This window comes from Brassica oleracea, chromosome C7 (genome assembly GCF_000695525.1).
Source record: "Brassica oleracea var. oleracea cultivar TO1000 chromosome C7, BOL, whole genome shotgun sequence".
Lineage (NCBI taxonomy): Eukaryota > Viridiplantae > Streptophyta > Magnoliopsida > Brassicales > Brassicaceae > Brassica > Brassica oleracea.
Window position 1 is genome coordinate 33,792,766 of NC_027754.1, and position 23,229 is coordinate 33,815,994.

At 33.3% G+C, this 23,229-nt stretch overlaps 1 protein-coding gene and 2 long non-coding RNA genes across 10 annotated transcripts; 2 read left to right on the forward strand and 1 right to left on the reverse strand.

Annotated features, from left to right (window-relative positions):
• Window positions 1–10,776: 10,776 nt before the first annotated feature.
• On the reverse strand, window positions 10,777–11,291 carry LOC106305036. Its single transcript, XM_013741416.1, has one exon. The coding sequence runs from the start codon at window positions 11,120–11,122 to the stop codon at window positions 10,859–10,861; it is 264 nt and encodes an 87-aa protein (XP_013596870.1). The 5' UTR covers window positions 11,123–11,291; the 3' UTR covers window positions 10,777–10,858.
• Window positions 11,292–12,811: 1,520 nt separating this feature from the next.
• On the forward strand, window positions 12,812–16,041 carry LOC106304716. Of its 4 annotated transcripts, XR_001262814.1 has the most exons (9): window positions 12,812–12,871; window positions 13,090–13,599; window positions 13,703–13,785; window positions 13,971–14,048; window positions 14,252–14,530; window positions 14,649–14,750; window positions 14,839–14,947; window positions 15,011–15,053; window positions 15,226–15,411. It is a non-coding gene; the product is annotated as an uncharacterized LOC106304716 (long non-coding RNA). The 4 variants fall into 4 exon arrangements; XR_001262812.1 differs by lacking the exon at window positions 15,226–15,411 and adding an exon at window positions 15,959–16,041 and having other exon boundaries at window positions 14,839–15,053; XR_001262813.1 differs by having other exon boundaries at window positions 13,698–13,785; window positions 14,839–15,053; window positions 15,226–15,420.
• Window positions 16,042–17,546: 1,505 nt separating this feature from the next.
• Window positions 17,547–19,005, forward strand: LOC106304951. Of its 5 annotated transcripts, none has more exons than XR_001262878.1 (6): window positions 17,560–17,983; window positions 18,071–18,121; window positions 18,202–18,243; window positions 18,392–18,473; window positions 18,558–18,643; window positions 18,715–19,005. It is a non-coding gene; the product is annotated as an uncharacterized LOC106304951 (long non-coding RNA). The 5 variants fall into 5 exon arrangements; XR_001262879.1 differs by having other exon boundaries at window positions 17,560–17,699; window positions 17,767–17,983; window positions 18,071–18,243; XR_001262880.1 differs by having other exon boundaries at window positions 17,560–17,670; window positions 17,767–17,983; window positions 18,071–18,243.
• The last annotated feature ends 4,224 nt before the right edge of the window (window positions 19,006–23,229 follow it).

The following is a 23,229-nucleotide window of genomic DNA, read 5'->3' on the forward strand; positions in this document are numbered from 1 at the left end:
AAACAATTTTACCTACATGAATCGGGAAATTAGTGCCCACATTCCCAACATAGAGAAAAATAGGAGTTGAAGTCCTAACAGTTTTCTCAGTACCAGACTAAACCACAGATTCAAAACCCAACTATTTTGAAACTCTAACATTTTAAAGTCATGCTTTTAAAAAAAATTATATTTGGTCATATTTCAGACTTTTTTGTCAACCCCAAATCATCTATAACAAAGTTCAGAAAAAAATATATAAATAAAATAATTTTCTAAGTATGTAATTCTAAAAATGTTATAAATTTTTTTAAATATTTTACAATTCTATTTTTTTCTAAAAACAATTGGTGAAATAAGAGAAAATTTTTATTTTATTGTTATTTAAATTGTTAAATTTTTAAATCCAAATTTATTATCTTTTTTCATGCCCTATTTGATTTATTTACAAACAACTACCTAAGTAAACACTAACAAGTTCCATCACCCTCAACTTTGAACATCTAAGATATAAAAATATCAACATATGACTTCGTCATTCATTCTTATATCAAACTCATCAACCTATGTAATTTCCAAAGTTTCATCCATCACATTATAGAAAAAAAAAACAATCAAACAATAAAATCCCGTAAACAAAACTATACAATGCACCTATAATGTAGCCGCACCGCGCAAGACTATGCAACATCTACGTATTACGCAGCAGACTCAGCGGACCAACTCAAGTTGTCTCCTGCGAAGTGGGTTTATGGGTCCAATGTGAAACCTACCACTTCAAATTTTTTATCCAAACTATTGTTACTTCTCTTCCCTTAAAATAAATACGTATTATTATTTTTCCTTTTATATTTAGGCAAAAAAATAGTAATTTCTAGGTTTTATTCTACATTTAAAATTGCCATTCTAGAAAAATATATTAAAGCAAACTTTATTACTACTATAAAGATTTTCTATTTAAAAACAAAATATATCAAAATTCGTCGGAGATGGTTTTGATCCAAGACGACCAAGTAAACCGTTTCTAAAGGTATCAATTTTTAAAGCTAAAACAAACATATAAACTACAACCCAAAATACCAACAAAATAAAACCCAATAACAGTAGACCACAATTTTTTTTTATAATAATTCTCTTTGGGGAGGCAGCTTATGTTAGCAAATAAATCCAAACTCAAAAGAAAACATACACACGGTAAGTGACCATCTTTTACAAAGCGTCCTCGAGTTATTCAACAACACAACTTACAACTCGCTGCTAACGCCCCTTTCCAGTCTGCATATCCAAAAAACTGCAAAGCACCAACTCAAGTTTATATACAATATTACTGTGATGTTTTTCTCCTTCACGAATAATGCAACAGCTACGTAGATAGCTCCGCGCTTGCGCGGGGTTGCCCCTAGTAACTTAAATTTGTCGGTTAGCTTTGATGCGCATTAGATATAATCACTGTTTTGGTAGGCCCACGTTCAAATAAAACCACAATAAATCGAAAGGAAAACGAAGACGACAGACGCGTAATATTGTAATAAATTGGTGATAATATTTTTCTAGACAATTTGAAGTCTACGAAGTCATCGACTTGGCTGGGCAATTCTAACTATATTTATCGTTACATGTATTTGAAATGATAAACAAATCTCATTTTAATATAATTATGACAAAAAAGAAATATATATATAATTATGAGGTTTCATTTTTTGGGTTTAATATTTTTTATTTTAGGTTTAATATATATGCTGAACCAGACATAGAGATTTAATACTATAACTAGAATAAGACATGCACATGTTGAGTTTATTTGTATATATTATCGATATTTTTTTATATATTTAATCATTTTATTTATACATATACAATATTTTTTGTTGTTATTATATAATTTCTTTCTGATAGACCAGATCAATTTTTATTAAAAATTGTGGAACTAAACTATAATTAATATATCATGGGTTGATCGGATTTGACATTAAACATATTAAAATACAAAAAGCTTATTTTTTCCACCGAACACATTCTTGAAAAAAAATGAACAATATTGTTTCTACAGTTGAATTATTTTGACATTTGTCTTTCATATGGTTTTGAAAGGTTTTAGATCAAACATCGAATTAATACATGTCATTTTAATACTTTTAGTCGTATGCTTAAGGAAAACTTACATTTTTGTAATTTAAAGTCGTTTTAAAAAATTCAAAATATAACATATAAGAAAAAATCTAACATATAAAAAAATATAACATATAAGGTTTCCTCATTTTTCTAATTTAAAATCATTTTTAAAAAATTAAAATAAAACATATAAGGTTTCATCTTTTTTGTAATTTAAAGTCATTTAAAAAAAATTAAAATATAACATAAAAGAACAAATCTAATTTTTTTTATTATATGGTTAATATGATTGTTTAATTATTTTTAATAATATAAAATTAAAAAAATGAAGAATGATGCAAAAATTGTTATCAAATCTTTATTATTCATAGTCATTAATTGATGTATATATAAGTTAATCATATTAGGTAATTATGTAATTTTTATTTAAGGAAAAAATACACTTTTTTATATTTTGGATTAATATAATGTTCTCTAATAATTATATTTGGACCAACATTTTTTAATTGATTCTTAAGCTGCCACGTAAGCTAAATTATCATCTTAATTAAGTGACATCTAAGCAATGTCTCTTCTTAATTAGTACAAATTTAAAGTTACAACTTCTTAAATGATCCTCAATTAATATATAGGGGATAATCAAATAGTAGTAAGATTATGTTGTAAACAGTAAATAAAACACAATATTTTCTCTTCAAACTGGCCATACGACTATGCAGTTTCATGTGGAAGGAAAAATATGTCTCGACAACAACTGCCCTACAGGCTACAGCTTACATTCCTAAAAGATGTATGATTCATTCGAAAGTTCTAAAATCTAACTGATACCACTAGTTTGTTCATCACCTTTCCATGAACATTAACAAATAAAACATGTAAATAGTGCTAAATTCAAGTCCAGGGGAGTCGCACGCATGCACTTAATTCTTAAGACCAAAGCTTCCCTTGGTAAATTTTCTCAGTGAAGGTTAGTTATCTCCAAAAGCGACTGATCAATATCATTAAAAGTTTATCATTTGGTCTTTTTTTGTGAACCACATGATATCTAGGTCCTAGGGTTAGACAAAAAAAGTTTACCCAAAACAATTTTACGCCGGTCCTAAATTTTTTTTTTTTTTTTTTTTTTTTGATAACTCTGGTATCCGAAGACCTCGTAAGGCTCCGACTAGCAACCAATGACCGTCCACCGGAGCTAAGTCGGGGAGCCCGCCGAGGTCTCCAGGAGGGCTGGTGATCACCCCATTTAAATCCCACCAGTGGCCAGCGTAGTTGGAAGTGTCCGTATTGGACCCGAAGGCCCTCAAGAGCAACATCCGCCAGCGGGACTCGAACCCATGACTTCCCAGGTCGAGGATCGCCACTGGACCACTAACGCGTGGTTAATATGATGGATCGTAACGATCGGTTTACCCTTGACATCGGTCGAAAAGCATTCCAAACTTTGGGTTAAATTGTATGGTAGCTAGTCTACTATGTAAGAGTATAAGTGTGTTTTTCCCAGAGCAACCCGGTTCAATCGATATAAATAAAAAAACTCAGCTCATTGTGGTTGTTTCCACGTAGTACCAAATAAGATAATCATGGTTTATCAAAATATTGAAAAACAGAAAAAAAAATCTTTCTGATTTTCATAAAATGCGCAATTGTTTCTTCACCACCAAAAGAGAAATTCACAACTCTTGTATTCATACCTGTCGAAAATGATAAACATAAAAGACGGAAAGGTCAAAGGATTTAAATTAAAGTGAAATAAAAAAGTTTTTATAGTCGTTGAAGCAATTAATTTAACGAATAGTCTCGAATATGTTGAGCTAATATTAGTAGCAGAAAACTCTTTTAGTTAACAGTATAAATAACTTTAAAATACTTTAAGAATGAAAGTAAAGATTACAAACCAATAAAGTGATTTCCATTTCGACCGAAGATCCAAATCGGGAAAAGACGTCCGATTATCAAACATGTGCATATCGAGGAAGTAAATATACAGCGGATGAAAATAACCCTTTGAACATTGCTAAAGAAACTTTCTGAATTATTCTGCGTGTGGACCGTCCATCGACGAAACGCGTAACTTGTTTTCTCTATATAGTGAGACCACCTCAAAGTTAATATAAACGTGTCTAGTATATAACGAGTAAAAGATGATAAATGGTCAATTTTGGACCCATTTAATTAAGAAGATGTCGTCTTGAGCCTCGTTTGGTTAAGTAATGACTTTTTAGGAAAAAGTTTATATATTTGATCGGTGGAGTTAATAGCTGGGGAAGAAATTGCTTGAAAGAGTTATATAATTACAATATTTAGCGGTAATGTTACAAAAAACTTAAAGATATAAAATCTATAACTCTAGGATTAGGAAAATGTAATAGAATCTAGATACGTATCACAATCCCTAGCTATAACTTGATTACAAATATAGTTGGCATAAAATCGATGCTGTTATTTTAATTTGGCTCTTAGATGATAAACTTTGTTAATTTCAAGTATTTGTTTAACAAGTTATATCACTAAAGAAATACATAAAGTAATAATCTATATTAACTGCAAGTATATATGATGTTAAACGAATCATAGACTTAAAGTACTCATAGCAACATGAGAATGAATTAGCGAACAAGTTACTCATAAAGACATTTCATGTGCAATAGACCGAATGATTTTTGCTGTAATAAGAAATTATACTTATGAGTATATCATAAACGTATTGACAATGATAACAGATGATCAAGATATACGTTCGCAATGATTTATGAAACTGTGGTGTAAGAAAAAATGGATGGACATGGACAGGCTGAACGAATAGTAAACACATGTCAGATTTTCATTTATAAAATTAGTACGTTAGTAGTCTTCGTATGAAAATCTGAATATTTGTTTGTATGAATCATATGCTATTAGCAGGAGAAGTGTCATAAATCTAAAGCATATTGCATCATATATCTGTAACTAAAAATTGGTAAGATAATAAAATATATGACTAATACTCAGATATTTTTAAAACAAAATAAAGTGAAATAATAAAAATAGTAGCATGTAATATCCGAAACGCATATACTTCTGCACGTTTTACCCTTATGCGACTGAAGTCTTCATCCATACTCAAATTTGGTAGAACACTAGTACCCGAACTCACATGGATGAAAGCATGGTGGTTGAAACTATATTGACTCGGACATGATGCTAGTTCAACTATTATGTCGGTGACAAACGAATGGCTCAGTTTATCATCATACCTTATTTAGATTCAGCTTCTAATAAAATGGTTTTGTATCATAGTTAACACCATTTTAGTTGGATTAGATTATGTATCCAAATCCATATTGATTCCTGAAACATGTAAACAGTTAGATAATTTTCTCAACTACAACGTATATGGTGGCGTCAATCATGGGTTGAAGTTCAAACACAGCTTGTGAAATTGGTGTGTTCAAAGCCCTGCTGCTATGAGACTATAAGGACATATATGATAGTATTATATTTATGGGGACAAGGTTCTGATGTAAGATTAAAAGAAACATAGGTTCATGTGAAAACTATTTCATATTTAAGTGGTCAAACAACGAATATAATTAACGCCTATTGATATATGGCCGGAACAATTTTTCACGATCGCTCCTGTGTTGTCGTGTACAACTTGATTACAAGAACAGGTACCAAGTAAGTCAACTTTAGCTCAACATGTCAAATGATTTTTGCTGCATCATTTGCTTCTCAAATTATTTTATGAGGCTGTGTATTAGTATATAAGAAGATGCATGTATAGATCAAAACATATCCTTGCAATACGTATTTTTTGCTGACTCTGTATACAAATTATAACAATCCGTAGGGATTGTATCACATTAAGTTGAGAGTCCAAACTATTTTTGAAATGAAATAAAAATGAAACGAGATGCTCATATAGGTGACTTTTTTTTGTGTGCAACTTATAGAAAACAGAACAGGAGAGACAGTCTCTGAATAATATTTTTATAAAACTGCGTTATTTTTTCAATGAGCCTCTACAATGCTTTATATACAACTCATAAGAAGCTAAGGTTTTCTCCTATACATGGACAGTCTGGCTATGACTCATCATTGACCAGAGTGGATAAGGTCTCAAATCTGTTAGACACCACACTCCTTTCCGTTAAACGTCTGGAGCTCTGTTTTGGCGTCTTCTCCTTCTGATGGTGTTGATGTGTCTTTGTCTCATTTGAATGTTGATGGGCCACTCTCGTCAGGCCCATACTCTCATTACTCATATTCCCCCTCAAACTTGGCGTGGGATACACGGTTACGCCAAGTTTGGTTCTCAACTCTTCAAAAACTCTCCGTGGAAGGGGTTTCGTAAATATATCTGCAGTCTGCCGCTCTGCAGGGACGTGGCGAGTCTCAATGTGTCCTAGAGCAATCTGTTCTCTTATGTAGTGCCAATCATTCTCAAAATGTTTTGACCTTTTATGAAGAGCAGGGTTGGCACTAAGATAGACAGCTGATAGATTGTCGCATTGAAGTAGAGTAGGATTTGCTTGGTGAACTTCCAGATCACGCAGAAGAAATGACAGCCAAGTAATCTCTTTTGCGGCTTCAGTAAGTGCTCTGTATTCAGCTTCAGTTGATGATCCAGATACACTGTCTTGACGTCTTGCTGACCAAGAGATCAGATTAGGTCCCAGAAGAGTACACAAGCCCGTGGTTGATCGTCTGGTTTCTCTGCAACCTGACCAATCGCTGTCACAGTATGCAGTGAGAAGCAGATCAGACTCCTTGCGTATGAGCATACCCATCGTCTGCGTCCCCTTTACATACCTTAATATGCGTTTGAGGAGGCTAAAGTCACCCATGGTAGGACATGCATTCTTTGACACACAAAGTTCACAACAAATTGTAGGTCAGGCCTTGATATGGTTAGATATTGGAGCTTGCCTGCACTGCTTCTGAAGTACGTTGGCTCAGGAAATTTCTCATCATCAAGGGTGCAAGGGCTTGTAGGTAGAGGAGTGGGCATTGGGTTGCACGTGGCCATGCTAGCCTGATGAAGAACATCCTCAGCATAAGCAGACTGATGAAGAAAGAGTCCTTCTGGAGTCTTTTCTATTTCGATTCCGAGAAAGTATTTGGGGAAGCCAAGGTCTTTCATCAGAAACCGAGTGTTGAGCTTGATGAGTAGAGCTTCCATAAGAAGTCGGTCACTTGCTGCTAAGAGTATGTCGTCTACATAGAGCAGCAACACCATACTTCTTCCTTGTTTTTGGTATATGAACAGAGAGGGATCAGACTTGTTGCAGACAAACCCAAATTCAATGAGGAAGTTGCTGAAAGTGTCGAACCATGCCCTTGGAGCTTGTTTCAACCCATAGAGCGCTTTGGTGAGTTTACACACGAAACCTGGCTTGTCCTGATCTACAAATCCCTGAGGTTGAGTCATGTAGACTGGTTCCTTGAGATCCCCATGAAGAAACGCATTGGACACATCAAGTTGCTTCAGGCTCCATCCTTTGTGAACAGCTATGTTAAGGACTATTCTTATTGTTGCTGTTCTCACTACTGGACTGAAGGTTTCCAGATAGTCTAGACCTTCTTCTTGGTGATTCCCTTTGCCTACCAATCTGACTTTTAGCTTGTCAACATCTCCATTGGGTTTAAGTTTGGTTCTGTATAGCCATTGTGACCCTATAACATTCATGTCTGGAGTTCGCGGTACTAACGTCCAGGTGTTTAACATGTGAGCTCGTCCAATTTCTTCCATGACAGCATTCCTCCAACCAGGATGAGCCATTGCTTCAGCTATAGATTTTGGTTCTTTGGTGGAGAATTTTGACGCCAGTAGTACATATCGAGCATTTGGTTTGTGAATGCCAGCTTTAGACCTTGTTTTCATTGTGTGAGTGTTATCAACTGGTGTGATAGGGGCAGCAACAGGGTGGGGATCAGGGTGAGGTAGCTCGACTTGATGTGGTTCCTCTTGAGGCACTACATCTTGTTGATTTGGATGCGGTGACGGTAGAATTCTTGTTATCCTCTCATCTGTTGTTGGAACTGGCGTAGGAGTTGATTGCCAAGCTCGCATTAGTGTTGTCTGAGATGGTGGGAGAAGGTGCTTGTACTGCTGTTTGAAAGGAAATACGGCTTCGTCAAAGATCACATGTCTGCTTATATACACTTTCCCTGTAGGTGGATGAAGGCATCTATATCCTTTGTATTGAGTGTGATATCCAATGAAGACGCATTGTAGACTTCTTGGATCAAACTTATTGTCTGAGCGATCTCTCAAATAAGGATAACACGCTGTTCCAAATGCTCTGAGAGAAGAGTACTCTGGTTTTCGCTTTTCCAGTACCTCATACGGACTCTTGTCTTCAAGGACTGAGCTAGGTAGTCTGTTCCCAATGTAGACTGATGTGAAAAACGCTTCAACCCAATGAGTAGCTGGAACATGACTGTCAAACAGCATTGTGAGACCAAGCTCAACTATGTGCATGTGCTTTCTTTCAGCGGTGCCATTTTGTTGAGGTGTGTAGGGGCAGGAGATAAGATGCTTGATACCAGTCGCAGCAAAGTGTTGTTTCAGAGCTGAACTCATAAACTCTCCTCCACCATCACTTTGAAATACTTTGATCTTCGTGTTGAACTGATTTTCCACCACTTTTTGAAAGATTTTAAACACTGAGAAGAACTCAGACTTAGATTGGAGAGGGTAGAACCATGTGTATTTGGAGAAGTCATCCACAAAGATAACATAGTATTTAAATCCCTGTTTTGATACAACTGGTGCAGGGCCCCAAAGATCACAGTGAATTCGATCTAGGGGATGCAAAGCACGAGAGTCTGAAAGAAAAAACTGAAGTCTTGAAGATTTCCCTATCTGACAAGGCTCACAAATAGGGTTGGTGCTGCTCTTATTCATTACTATCTCCTTGTTGTTCTTGAGATGTTGGAGAATCTGGTAGTTTGAATGCCCAAGCCTCTGGTGCCACACTTCTGCATCAGCTGAACACTGTCGGTTTGAGTAAAGCGCAACTACTTCTTGACTCTCCAGCACATACAATCCATTACGACGAGGACCTTTGGACACTACTCTCTGAGTATTCAGATCAATCACGCACACTTTAGATGCATCAAAATAGACACCACAAGGGTAATCATCACAAAGCTTGGATACTGATAATAAAGACTTATGTATCTTCGGACAAACTAACACTTCATCAAGAGATATAGTACCTGAGGTGTTAGAGAGAGCGACCGATCCCACATGCGAGATGGGGAGGTAAGTCCCATTAGCAACCATCACTGTGTCATGACCATTGTATGGCTCTGCTTGTTGAAGGTTTGTGACTGACGCAGTGACGTGCGCTGAGGCTCCTGAGTCCGGATACCATTCCTTACCAGAGGGGTCTGCAACTTGAAGTGATGCGTGATTGACTTCCGTTGTCTGGAGATTGTTATCATACCGATTGTAACATTTGAGAGCTGTGTGTCCGGTGCGTCCACAGATTTGACACACAGGGCGGTTGGAGTTTCCAGTTGGAGTTGACTGGTGCTGAGTGAACCCTCGTCCTCTGCTGGAGTAACCACCACGCCCTCTGCTCTGATTGAAGCGACCACGACCACGGAAGTTTGGGTTGTACTGGGGTGGGTTTGTTGAGTAGCCAGTTTGGGTTTGGAACGCAATGTGTGGAGTCACAGTAGCACTGTCTTCATAAGACTTGAGCTTGATGTCATAAGCTTGGACCTCCGATATGACATCATTGAACGTGGGCTGTGGGAACTTGGAGAGAGAGCTTTGTATGACCGTCGTGATTGGATCATACTCACGATTCAGACCATTCAGGAAACCAAATATCTTCATAGATTCATCAACCGGTTTACCAATAGAACTGAGAGCATCACAGACTGACTTGAACTCACGGCTGTATTCAGTCAAAGTTTTGCCCTTTTTTGACATAAGCTGAAGGTTTCTTCTGAGCGAGAACTCTCTTGCTAGAGAGCTCTTGTTGAAGTTTTCTGCAAGGGAGAGCCACACCTCTCTTGACGTATGAGCACTGTGAACTGAGCCGAGCACTTCCTCCGAGAGAGTACCAAACAACCACGATCTGACCAGTTGATCGGAGCAGACCCATGACTCGTAAGCTGGGTTTGGAACCGTGGTGACAACTCCACCATTTTCGGTCTGATTCGTCGGAGGAGGAGCTGCGGTGCTAACGTTGACAAAGCCGATGAGTTTCTGACTGGACAGGAGAGACTCGACTTGAGTCTTCCACAACAAGTAATTAGAGTCAGTGAGCTTCAACGTGACGCAGCTCACGACATGGACGTTGCTGGGAAGAGGGTACAGAGGAGCCGCCATTGTTTCGCCTGTTAGAGCTTACAAGGGCTCTGATACCATATAGAAAACAGAACAGGAGAGATAGTCTCTGAATAATATTTTTATAAAACTGCGTTATTTTTCCAATGAGCCTCTACAATGCTTTATATACAACTCATAAGAAGCTAGGGTTTTCTCCTATACATGGACAGTCTGGCTATGACTCATCATTGACCAGAGTGGATAAGGTCTCAAATCTGTTAGACACCACGCTCCTTTCCGTTAAACGTCTGGAGCTCTGTTTTGTCTTCTTCTCCTTCTGATGGTGATAATTTGTCTTTGTCTCATTTGAATGTTGATGGGCCACTCTCGTCAGGCCCATACTCTCATTACTCATACAACGCTCATATAGGTGACTATTTAAGTAAAATACATAAGACAAAAGCATAGGTTTAATTTACTTATGTAGTCTTCTTTTCCTTAAAGAGATATGAAACCTTCGCTGACAAGCAATCCAAAGAAGAGGACAAAGAGACCGGCGCCGATCGATTGTCCCGGAGAAACAAACGTCTGAGAATAAGCACCGAGAGTCAACGCACCTCCAACGAGTCCGATCACCAGAGATTGCATGTTTCTTTTGCTCACGCTTCTTTGCCTCGGCTGCACCTTCGGATCCTCATGTTCTCCATCTTCTTGTTCTCGCTTCTCCTCTTCTTTCTCTGTCTTTCTTCTTTGTCTCACCATTTTTTAGGATTTTTCTGATGAGATTGTGAGATTCTGATTTTGTTTCTATGATGTGGGTTTGATTGTGTGTTGTGATTTGTAATTATAAGTTTAATGATGGAGACAAATGTGGTCTTTTGAGGATTGCTTTGAGGCCTTTTGTTCGATAGAAAAGTCAACTCTTAATGGAAGAGACATAAAAGATGCAAGATTCTTTTATTAACTACTGTTGTGTTATAAAACAACTAGTGGCTGGTGATAGCTGAACGTTCAGCTATAATATAATGTATACAATTTTATATTGACACATAAACAAACAGTTAATGTGATCGTCTTCCTGTCTGAACCCTTGCTACAAAAGTTTAACTTTTAGTGTCTCATTTAGTCATTTTCATATGTGGATTTTACTCTCATACAAAAGATAGTTTCAAATTTCAACTCATATTAGTATTCAAAACCCAGTAATTGAACTATTGTCTCGAGCGCAGCAGCATCGTAGCATACTGGTTAATGTTTAAAGGCTTCTATATCCAGGTCTGGGGTTCGAATCCCAGACTATGCAATTTATTGCAGATTACAGGAAATCCAGGTTTCAAGTCCTGGAGAGAGCGATTTATTAAACAGTTATGCAGACTACGGCAGAAAAGCTTACAAGAGATCTTCAACATGGTGAAAGTAAATCTGGTCAGGCTGGATCTTCATAGGACGGCTCAGGTGATGCAGTTAGGCGTAGGTCTTCATAAGGCAGGTAGTATTGTCGGTTGTCGAATCGTCTATGTAATCTTTCTCATATCATAATTGTAAGATCATAATAAATGAACGTTAAAAAAAGAACTATTATCTTGGGTGAGTCATGGAACTCTTTCTTATATGCAAATCGAATGAAACTGGAACTCTTTCTAAATCGTGGGTTTGCATATCTAAGCGGGTTAAGGCCCATTAAATATGGTTCATCTGTGGCGAAATATGACCCTAATGACATGTAGCCAACTCCATTTTATAATATGAGTAGAAATTCTTGAATAAAAGTTTACTACGTGATTTATTTGTGCTTATGTATAAAGTAAATATATTATTATAATTTATTAATATTTTGTTTTTAATTTTTAATTATTATGTTATTTATATTGTAATCAAAATGCATGGCTTGTTTTAAATAAAATTATGTTATTTTAGTTAGTCAATTAGACGTATAATTTTAGATATATAATATCTCGACTGTTTAGTTATTATTTGGATATATTAGATAACATTTACTTTTCCGATTCAACTAAAATATTTTTGTTACACAGATTAAAATTTTAATTAATTTTGTTATTTCATGTAGTTTGATTCATCTCTTAGATTTGTAAATACATTTTAGTAAGTTATGTATAATTTAATATATGTTGTTTAGAGAATCAAATAGTAAAAGTACACTAAAGTGTTGAACGATTCAAAGTCACATAAATAAATATAACAATAATAGTCTTTGACACTTAATGCATATATATATATATCTATTTATCTATCTATATACAATCCTAAAAAACAAATATAAGCCATGGTGAGGATGTCCACGTCTGCAAAGAAAATCATCCAATCAGAAGACTCGATTTTGACATGGCAAACAAATGCTTACTCTACGTATAATTAACTCGGGCCACTTCGACTCAGCTTAAAAACAATTTCAAGTTGCCCATTTTATGAAAAGCCCACAACCCTTTCAACGCTAGATTGTTCGTCTCAGTCGAGCTACGACTCTTGCACGCACCCTCAACGTTCCAAACTGTAAGTTCATCCGTCTGCAACTCGCATTTACGGTGAATTAATATCTAAGTGAATTAATATCTACCCCCTCTAAATCATTCATTCCTGTTCTTTACCCATTTCTTTGTGAGATATGTTATCGTTCCACCTCCCTTTCTTTCTCTTCCTATAAAGTTCCCTTTGTAAATCTTACTTTCAACCAAAATCTAAAACTTCTGTGGATGGTTCTATAAATTCAGGTTATATATGATGAACAAATGGAGTCCTGATGGAAATTCCAATGATTCTCGACGTTTGAATCATCACAATCATCACAAACAGACTACGTACTAATCTGTTGTGTTTGTTTCTTGGTGTCATTTGTTGGGTTATGTTTGGCCGAGAGAAAAAAGGGGTTTCTTGGGTGAATAATGGAGCGGTCCAGTCGCACCAGTGAAGAAGTTTGCCTTCGGACCCATCACTTGAATGGATCACTCTTGGAATCGTATCGAAGGAAACGTTGAATGATGGGTTCCTGCACTTCTCTATTTCCCCTGTCAACATTAATTTTGTTGGTGCGATTAGCGTTTTGTGAGAATTATTTACCAAAATTTGGTATTTGTAGTTTGATTGTGGCTGTTAGGGTTGTGGGGAAGAGGAAGTGAATCGTACCCGGAGCGACCCGATTAGCCCTTCGTCTTTTCATTATCGGCAAAACAACCTAAAGTGATCAAGGATTTCCAGAAGCAGTCTGCACATTGGACATGATGGTACACAATATATTTTTTCATCTCTATGAGCGTAATACTTAAGTCATAGTGTAAAGGTAAAGATTGGTCTTTGTCATGTTTGTTTTGTGTTTTGTAAGTTTAGAGATAGATATGATGTCAGAGGCAATTGATGGAACAGTTGGCAAAGGCAAATCTGAAGAAGAAACTGAAAATCCCACTGACCAGGTTAGTTATTGCAATTTCAATCACAAGAACACCTCTCGTTTACACACCTTCCGACTTCTATCAAAAGTCTTCTTGCTACTATGTTAAACGTCTCTTCTTTTAGTAATACCAATATAAATAATATTTTTTTATTTTGTTGTTTCTCTGTGAATGTAACATTGTAAATGTCTCAACTTGGTGTCAAGGTCGGAGAGAGAGTGCTTATACGGGAATCTTGGGGCAAGTGATAACTCTCAACATAGCTGACTACATAACCTTACCAAGTGAGTTTGGCAGGGGAGATTCCGGTATCATTCTGTCAGTGTGTACGGATTTTTCGCATACAAAATGTTAGAGTCGCTACACAATGAAAGAATAATATTGGAGTCTCCACTGACACCTTTGTGTATGCCATATTGTTCCCCTTTTCGCTTGAATCAAATTAGCTAGCTATCAAATTGATCTCAGCCAAAAAAAAATAAAATAGGGTCCACAGTCGGGTGAAAGGCAAGTGGAGTAAAGGATCAATGGAATTGGCGAAAGAGGATGGAAACCCTTCATTACGAGTCGGAGAAGTTAGATCCGAAGAATTTTTAAACTGAGATTAAGATTCAATCCTTGAGATATATTTAAGAAACAATGTATGCAAACATAGACACAGACAACAGTGGAACAATCACATATGAAGAACTGAAGTAAGGACTATCCAAATTTGGATCTAGACTCACAGAGGCAGAATTGAAGGAGCTCATGAATGCTGAATGCTGTAAGTTTTTTTTTTTTTGTTACTAGGCTTATCATATACACCCTATTTTTCCATTCCCTTATTTTTCTATAAAAAACTCATGTGTCTAGGGAATTCTGATTTTGGCTTATATTGATAGGGACGGGCTAATCTGACTGCATCGAGTTCATTACTGAAACATTGCTTGAAAGTATTGAGAATCTTCACAAAACTGTCCAGAATTTGACAAAGACAGTAACGGGTAAACAACACATTTCTTCTCGGCTCTTTCCTTCTTTACCGTCATATAGATAAGTACGAGTCTGAAACCTTTGCTTTTGATCAAAAAGATTGTGCAGATGCATTTCAATAGACGAATAAGAAGCTGTACTGGAGGACTATGGAATGGGAAATGATGCAACAATCAAAGAGGTTCCCTCAGATGACAATTCATCTAACGTGAGCTTAAAAAAATTTCATCATCATCTCTGGGTGCCGTTTTTGATCAATGTCTTTCTCCAGTTAAGAGTGCTTCTCACGGCAGAGCTTCACTTTGATTGAAGAGGTATTATCCTTCACTTTTTTATTTCTATGCTCTGTTAATGTATCACATACTTCTCATGTTATGCCTTTAATATAGCATCTGCAATCTCTATAACATTATGATCAATATAGCATCTGCAATGTCTATAACATTATGGACGACCAGCATGCTCATTTTGAACTATGCATTACAGCTCTTACATGGGCTGTTAACAGAAGGTTACTGATATGCTGAGAGAATAGAATGACTCAATGAATCCAAGACGGAAATTGAACTCCTCACTAGAATACCAAACACTTGGTGTATTTGATAAAAAAAATGTAATTAATTTTTCTGTGTGTGTTGTCGTATTATTTACAGAAAATGAAAAGTTATATAAGTAGGAAAACAATTATTTTTAAATGTTAATCTCTGATTCAGAAACTATTGATTGATTGCTTAGGAGTTAGGAAAAAAAGGACAAAGTATTAAAAGATATTTACGTTTTCGTTTTTGGGTTTATATATTATGCAAATTGTTATTGAACACGGAGGATGGAACTTTTTTTAAAATTCAACTAAAACAAAAAAACAAACATAAACAAATAAATTTCTAACATTGCTTCGTAAGGATAATGCATAAACAAAAAATAGTTGGTAATACTACATACATATAATATAATATTAAAATATGTATATAATTTGTTTTATTGGTCTGTAGCATCACTCCGTAAAGAGAAATGTGTTGAAAATACAAAGTAGTTGATTTATTATAAAATTTGATCAAAAATTTGGAATAGAAAGTGGTTATTAACCTTATAAACATTTTCGAGCTGTGACCAATGGCGGATCTGCTTAGGTTTTGGGAGGAGGAGCTGCCACCTATGATTTTGTGAAAGTTGTTTAAAGACTTTTTATGTTTGCTCTTTTTAAATGTTATTTTATCAGGTGAATAGTGAAATAACAAAAAGAAATTGTAAAAAGGGGACACAAAGAGATAGATAGGGAAAGGAAGAAAGATTGCTCGGAAAAAAAAGAGAAAAGAAGAAAGAGAGAGATTTTGGTTGGTTACTTAACAAATTTGAATTACTTTTGTGGTTATAAAGTGTAGTTTATATATTTTATACTCTGATGTCCCAAATGAAAATAAATTATAGATTTGTCACTGGTTGTAACTTTCTAAAATTTTAAAGAAAGTCACTATTGTATACGTAAATTCTTTAAAAGTATTGTGTGGTATGTAAAAAAATATTGTAGTAAAAATTAAGATTATCGAATATTATTACAGATAGAAAGAAAATTAAGTAAACATATCTGATATTTTACCTTCCAGTTTATCAATTAAAAAAATATTATGGCTTTAAGATAATTATAGTGAAAAAGCATCTCATATTTGAAGTTGGAGAAATTTTCGAAAGCCATGTTACGTTTTTTTCTTTTCATATAATCTTCTGATATAGTGATTAACTTCATGACTTGATAGAAATATGAGCCATCATCATACTATGATATAATTTAAAAAAATAATAATAAAAATTATGAACAATTAACTAAGTAAAATAACAGAAACAAATTTTCAAAGCTTCTGTTTAAAAAGCTGAATTTCCCTATCAAAATTTAAAAATTATTGTTATCTTAAATTTTATTTAAACTCTCACATATATTTAAGAAAAATATCCAAATGAAATATACGAAGTTTTTAACTCAATGTGACACAAATAAATTGATGATTCAAAAAAAATTGAATTAAACAAAAAATACAAAGAAACTTGCAAAATATATTAACGTTTTTAAAGTTATTGATCATAAATTATCCAAATGATCACTTGAAATATGTCATGATAAAATAAAAAAAATTCCTATAAGTTTTAAATGAACAATTTCTAGATTTTAAATTAGCTAATAAAGTAAAACAATTAACATATTGGTGGATCTATAAGAATTAACACATAATTTTAATTTGATTTTTTCATACAATACAATTAAATTTATAAGAAGTTTAAAATAGAAATTAAATATTAGAATATAAAAAAAAACATTTACATCATCCCACATGAGAAACAGGCAGAATTCTGCGAAAGAGAAGAAAAAATATTTTTCTCTACCTTCATGATCCTTATTGTCGTGGTTTTTTTTTGGTTTCATAAAATATAATCCTATTTTAAAACTAAAATTTTGATATATTGAACAAATAGCATTAAAATAATATAATATTATATATTTATAAAAAATAAAGTACAAAAAATATTGAACTATTAAATTAAAAATAATTAAGCAACTAAGACAAAATAAAAAAAATCAAACAAAGTTAAAAAATGTAATCTCTAGTAATAATAAAACAGACTTATCTCTCATTCTCATGCTGCCACATCATGAATGAGCATGTGACATATTTGGACACGTGTCCACCTTTCTTTGCCATGAAATAATGTTCTGTCGTGATGGGCTTCTGGTGTTAAGTGTGACAATTTGGGCCAACAATTACATTCTCAGGCCCATGATTATTTAAGGGTTTTTCTCATCGTTGAAGATGACTGTGGACACTTTTCTGCGTAACCTATTCCGTTCCGTTTCCGCTCCTCTTTGATGCTTCTAAGAAACTTTTACTCTATAATGACTTTCAAAGAACAATGCCCACTACATGCTTTTTCAATGTCTCTGTACTACTTATCAAGCTCTCTCATAGATTGTATGTATATATATATATATATATAAGATGTGAGATTTTTCACTGAATATCTTTTTACTCCTTACAGATTATTAAAACCACAAACGCTGTTAGAATCCGAAACAACAGCTTGATTTATCCTACCTCAAAGCTGGTCGCTGCAGGAAGAGTGTTGTTACCCAGATCCTTTGTTCCTGCGAAGATCAGAAGTTCAAGAAACGAGGCGACATGATGGGTGTTGATCTTTTTTTTTTTTTTTTTGATAAGTATGATGGGTGTTTGATCTTCTTCTGGTTGATGGAAAGGTAACAATGGTTACATGGTTTAGTTTTATTTACACTTACACCTGCTAAAAATTCACGCTAACTGATTATCTTTTTTGTTTTTGATAGTCAATTATGATTCAAGCGTCAATCAAGCTTTATGAGCTTAGCCTCACTGATGTGAGTAGAAACAATCAAAGCTTCCGCTTTGCCTGTTCGAGCATGAACTTAATACTGATGGAGCTATTTTGGTTCTGCAGTTACAATCAGTTGAGGCTAATATACAAACACCGACTTACCTGGTATGTTTCATTGAACACATTTGATAACCCTTTACTTCAACCGTCCTATAATTTCCAAAGGTCATTGTTGTGACAAACATTAATCCAAAAGTGGTTGGAGGTATAGAGTGATTTACATAAGCGTTTAACAAGAACCATTTATTTGCAGGTCGACTCTTCCTAAATTCAACTTCTTGAACACATTTCTACTTTGACAAGGAGAGTAGCGCAGGCATCAGTTACTTTAAAGTGTAAGGATATAGGCATTGTCTCTGACTTCTGGATTTGTCAATTTTTTTTTTTTTTTCACTCACCTTTATCTTTCTTTTACTCAGGCTGATGCAAGATGGAGGTGTCAAGAAGATCGAGTCAATAACACTATCGGAGCTGAATGCTTATGTTCTGAGTTCACACCCCCGAGGTTAGCCTCTATCTTACCACTCTCCTCTAACTCTATTTTAAGTTTCATGTTACTAACTGATAAATTTGCAGACTGCATAGTTTCAATGCCCTGGGAAGCTTACTGAACTAAATGGTCTCCGTTCAACCACCGAGATGCCTACATGGTTGAACTTTAGATGATGATGTTGGACACTCTGCAAAGAAGGCCCTCCATGGTTGAACTTTAGAGTCCGAGTGTCCATTACACCATTTTAGACTTTCACAAATCACAGTTACTCTACTCTCCTATTTTTTTATTAAAAAAAAAATTGTTGCATCACTAAAATCGAGTTCAAATCTATTGTGTGGTGTTTTGACTGGTTTTGGCTGTTTAAAAAAATTTCGAACCCATCAAAAACTATGTTTATTACTCGAAAAATTGTGTGAATGGAAATTATGGAATATCTTTAAACACAAGCTTACAAATTCCACCGCATCATTGTACCAATATTTCATATGTTGACTTGGAAATTAAATTATACAATTTTTCGGCCCACTTAAGAACAATTAAAGCCTGTAAACAATATTTTAAATATATACAAACCAGTATCATACACTTCACAGTGCACAATAGGACACTGGGGAATGCTTTTGCTTATTTCTGAATTTTTTATATTCATGCGTTTTCTCATCTCGAGACACAAGTCATGGCACCACGTAGCAAGGATTTTGGTAGACCTAGATGAAGATTCTAATGTTTAAGCCACAAGCCATGGCACACAGGATCCAAGATAGTTCTGTCTGCATATTTAACATGGTAATGGCTTCTATCATCCCAATATTTTGTGGTCTATTTTTGAGTATGGCTGAATAGATTTAACCGAATTTGGAATCATAATGTAAAGCACCAAGTTTACCTGTAAGAGACATCAAATTGGCCTCTGCATTACCCGACGCTTATAAGATGATATGAAAAATTTTGGGGAGAGGTGAGACGCCAATCATGAGCAATAAAAGGGTTCGAAGCAAATATTTATTCTACTGAGCATCTATATCTACAAATACACATGTTTGGTCTCCATAAGTTAATATGTAAAATATGGAGAAGAAGATGATGGATGATATAAACACAAGTTAGAATCATCAGATAAGGTTTTTAAAGTGAAAAAACATGGTCTGTTTATGTTGTTGTAATAACAAGTAACTTTTTCTACTTTAACCCTTTTGAATATGTCCAATTAAGTACTAATATATACAGATTTCACAGTGTGATTTTTGCTATATTTTTTTTGTCATCAGCATTTTTGCTATACTTTTTAAAGAAAATACCATTGTCCTACCATCATAATTGTAGGATTTCTAATGAAAGTAAAATCATTATGCTATCATCATAGCCACTTCACAACTTTTTATACTATGTGTACATAATAAACATCCTATCTTTAATGCTACTCAAACATTTAATGCCTAAAAATCTGATCTTTTTTTTTAATATCTGAATTTATCGAAACTTATGGTTTAGAGTTGAAGGATAAAGTAAGATTTTGAAATATGAAATTTAGGATTCTAATTAATATATAAATAAATAATTAACAAAAACTAAAAAAATAGTTTCAAAAAAAAATTTTGAATTTCAAAAAGAAATTATGAAAACAAATTCAAAAAAAAAATTATAAAAGTTTGATTTTGAAAAAGTATAATTCGAAAACATAAAAAAATATATTTTATTATTGTTATTTAAACAATCATTTATTATATATATAGAGAAAAGTATAAGAGTCTTTTACTTCTTAATGAAGAAGATATTTTTGAATATGTCTCTTGAGTGATGGTAATCATAAATAAATGATATCAACAAAGTGGTAAACATAAAGATTATCCAAAAAATGTTATAAAAAAAATGCAGATGAACAGAAAAGAAGAAGAGAGATTTGTTCGCGATATTTTGTACATACAATCAACGACAACAATGACAGTAAAAAATAATTTTACAGATTTTCTTCTTCTTTTTTTGCTCACAAAACTCAAGCTTAAAAAAATAGTAAGAATCAAAATCATGGAACTCCAACCAATAGATCACAGTAATACAACATCAAAATTTTCAAAACTACCACAAATTCTTCAAACCAAATTACACATAATGTTGCACAAATATCAAATAACCGCGCGAAGCGCGGACATACCACTAGTATATACATATATAAGTTATACAAAATACTTAATTGTAATAGTTGGTTAATATATTTATAATATTATTTGAGAATTTCACATCTATTTAGTAAAATGTTGAGTTGTTCCATAATATATATGTACAAAATATTTTATAAATAAATTTTTATTAACGAGATATTCTTACAAATATTTTTTTTCATTAAAGGTCAAGATTCTTCTACCCTTACTTTATAGATATATAAATAGTTATTTAAATAAATAATGAAAATAAAAATATTTTTTATAGTTTCGAATATACATTTTCAAATTTGAACTTTTCTTTTAAAAAAATGGTGTTTTTAATTTTTATTTTAAAAGTCAAAAATTCTTTTTGAAACTATTTTAAAATTTTTTATTTTAAATAATAGGTTGTTTGACTTTGTATAAAATTTTTGGATTGGTCTAGTTACTCATTTTATGGGTATATTGTGTTACATGTATTCCTTCAAATTCAAGTATAACTATTTCTAATCTAATTCAACCAAATTGTATTAACAGTATTCATTGTATTAGTTTAGTTTTTAATATTAGATGTGTAAATATATATTTCATTTCTTAGTAACTTTGTATATGTTAATTTGCAAAAATAAAAATTTAAAAATAAAGTGATGATAGGTACAAAGTTGTATAAAAATATAACCGATAAATTTTAAAAGGGAAGATTAATTATGGGGTTTACTTTAATATCAAGTTTATTTTTCTAAGCTTTCCTTTTATGACATCACATTATATATATTAAATATTTTCGTTTTAAGTTTTATAAATATTTTCTTTATCATATATGTTATTTGAAAAATATTAAAAGGAAATTAAATAAAAAAGAAAGATTAAATTAATTTATATTCATTAAATATGTATTAGTTTATGTTATTTAAATTATTTTGTAATAAATGAGAAATAGATTGATTTAAATAAAATGCTTAAATTTTAAAATATGTATTATGTTTTTTAGGATTATCTTTTTAAAGCGAAGATTATTTCTTTACTTTAAAATCATGATTATTTTGTGAACTTTCCTTATTATGAATTACACTATATATAAAAGATATTTTCGTTTTTAAAATTTATATAAAAAAAATTATTGTATAGGTTATTTGAAAAAATAAAGGAAAAAAAACATAAAGAAAAAAGAAAAAAATAAATAATATAAAATAAATATTTAATAGTATTAATTAGATATATTTAATTCATTAAGGGTATCAACATAATCAACCACTGTGAGAATTAACGTGAGTGCGACACGTAGGAAACTTACTTGTCAAATAATATTATAGAGATCAGATATTTGAAAAGTACCAATAATTCAGCACTTTAATGAAAAAGGTTGAAACCTTTGTACTAGTTAAGCCAAATCTTGATTAATTTTTTTTTTGAGTGTCCACATCAATTTAAAAATATATTTTCTGATTCAGTTAATCTAGACTGGTTCACTAAAGTGATAACTCAATTAAAGCCAAACAAAGCTTGGAACACAACACAAAAAACTATCTTTATTTGGTTAAGCATATTTGAAAGCATTTTCTTGTGTATTATATATTTATTTAGATATTTATAAATTATATATTATATATTTATTGCCTATAGTACGAGTTTAAGCATGGCTAGTTACACTTCTGCTGCATAATTAAAACAAATCATAATAGTCAATCCAATGATCAACTGGACAAAATAGACCAATATTTTGATCAACCGTTTCTCAAAAAAAAAAAAAAATTTGATCGACCATTGGTACAAATGATTGAAAGATCTTCGATTATATAAAGAGAGCAAACTAAGTGGTCTTGGTATATTGGTATATTGGTAAATGACTCACACCTGTGAGTACCGTCATATTCTCCTTGGTCATACGGGGCATCTTAAGTGGTAAGAAAACGTGGATCATGCGGAACTCATGTTGATTAGTCTTTGGATCTAGAAATTTTTTGAGATCACGTCACGGTTAAAAAATAAAGAGAGCAGACCTGATCCGTATATAACATACTAGGGCTTCAAACGTTGTAGATCATATATCAGCAGTCTCTTTTGCCCTTGGTTATTATTGAGACGTTAGAAAAGTAAAAAAAGTTAAACTGATCATTAGTTCATTACTTTAACATATCCACAAAGTGGGTCGCCTAACACAAACAGGACCACGTCTTTACATGGCATAATAATCAATTAGCAAATAGACACACGTATTGTTCCGAATCGTTAACTGATGTTTCTCGCAAGGAAGCTGGTCAAAACCCACTTTAAGTAGTTAATTAGAATAATTAAGAACAAAGCTTAGTTGCTTGCATTTTGAAGACCATTGACATCTAACCACGTCTCTTCTCTGGCTTTCATCTTCTAGCTATGACGTTGACTGTTTACAGTAAATACCAAATCTGCATTCGTTAAGAAGACGATTATACGTTTGAAACTCTTTACTTTTCT

What these genes read in the sequence shown, in the direction of transcription:
- LOC106305036 (XM_013741416.1), bottom strand. Translation starts at nt 11,122, where the DNA reads ATGGTGAGACAAAGAAGAAAGACAGAGAAAGAAGAGGAGAAGCGAGAA.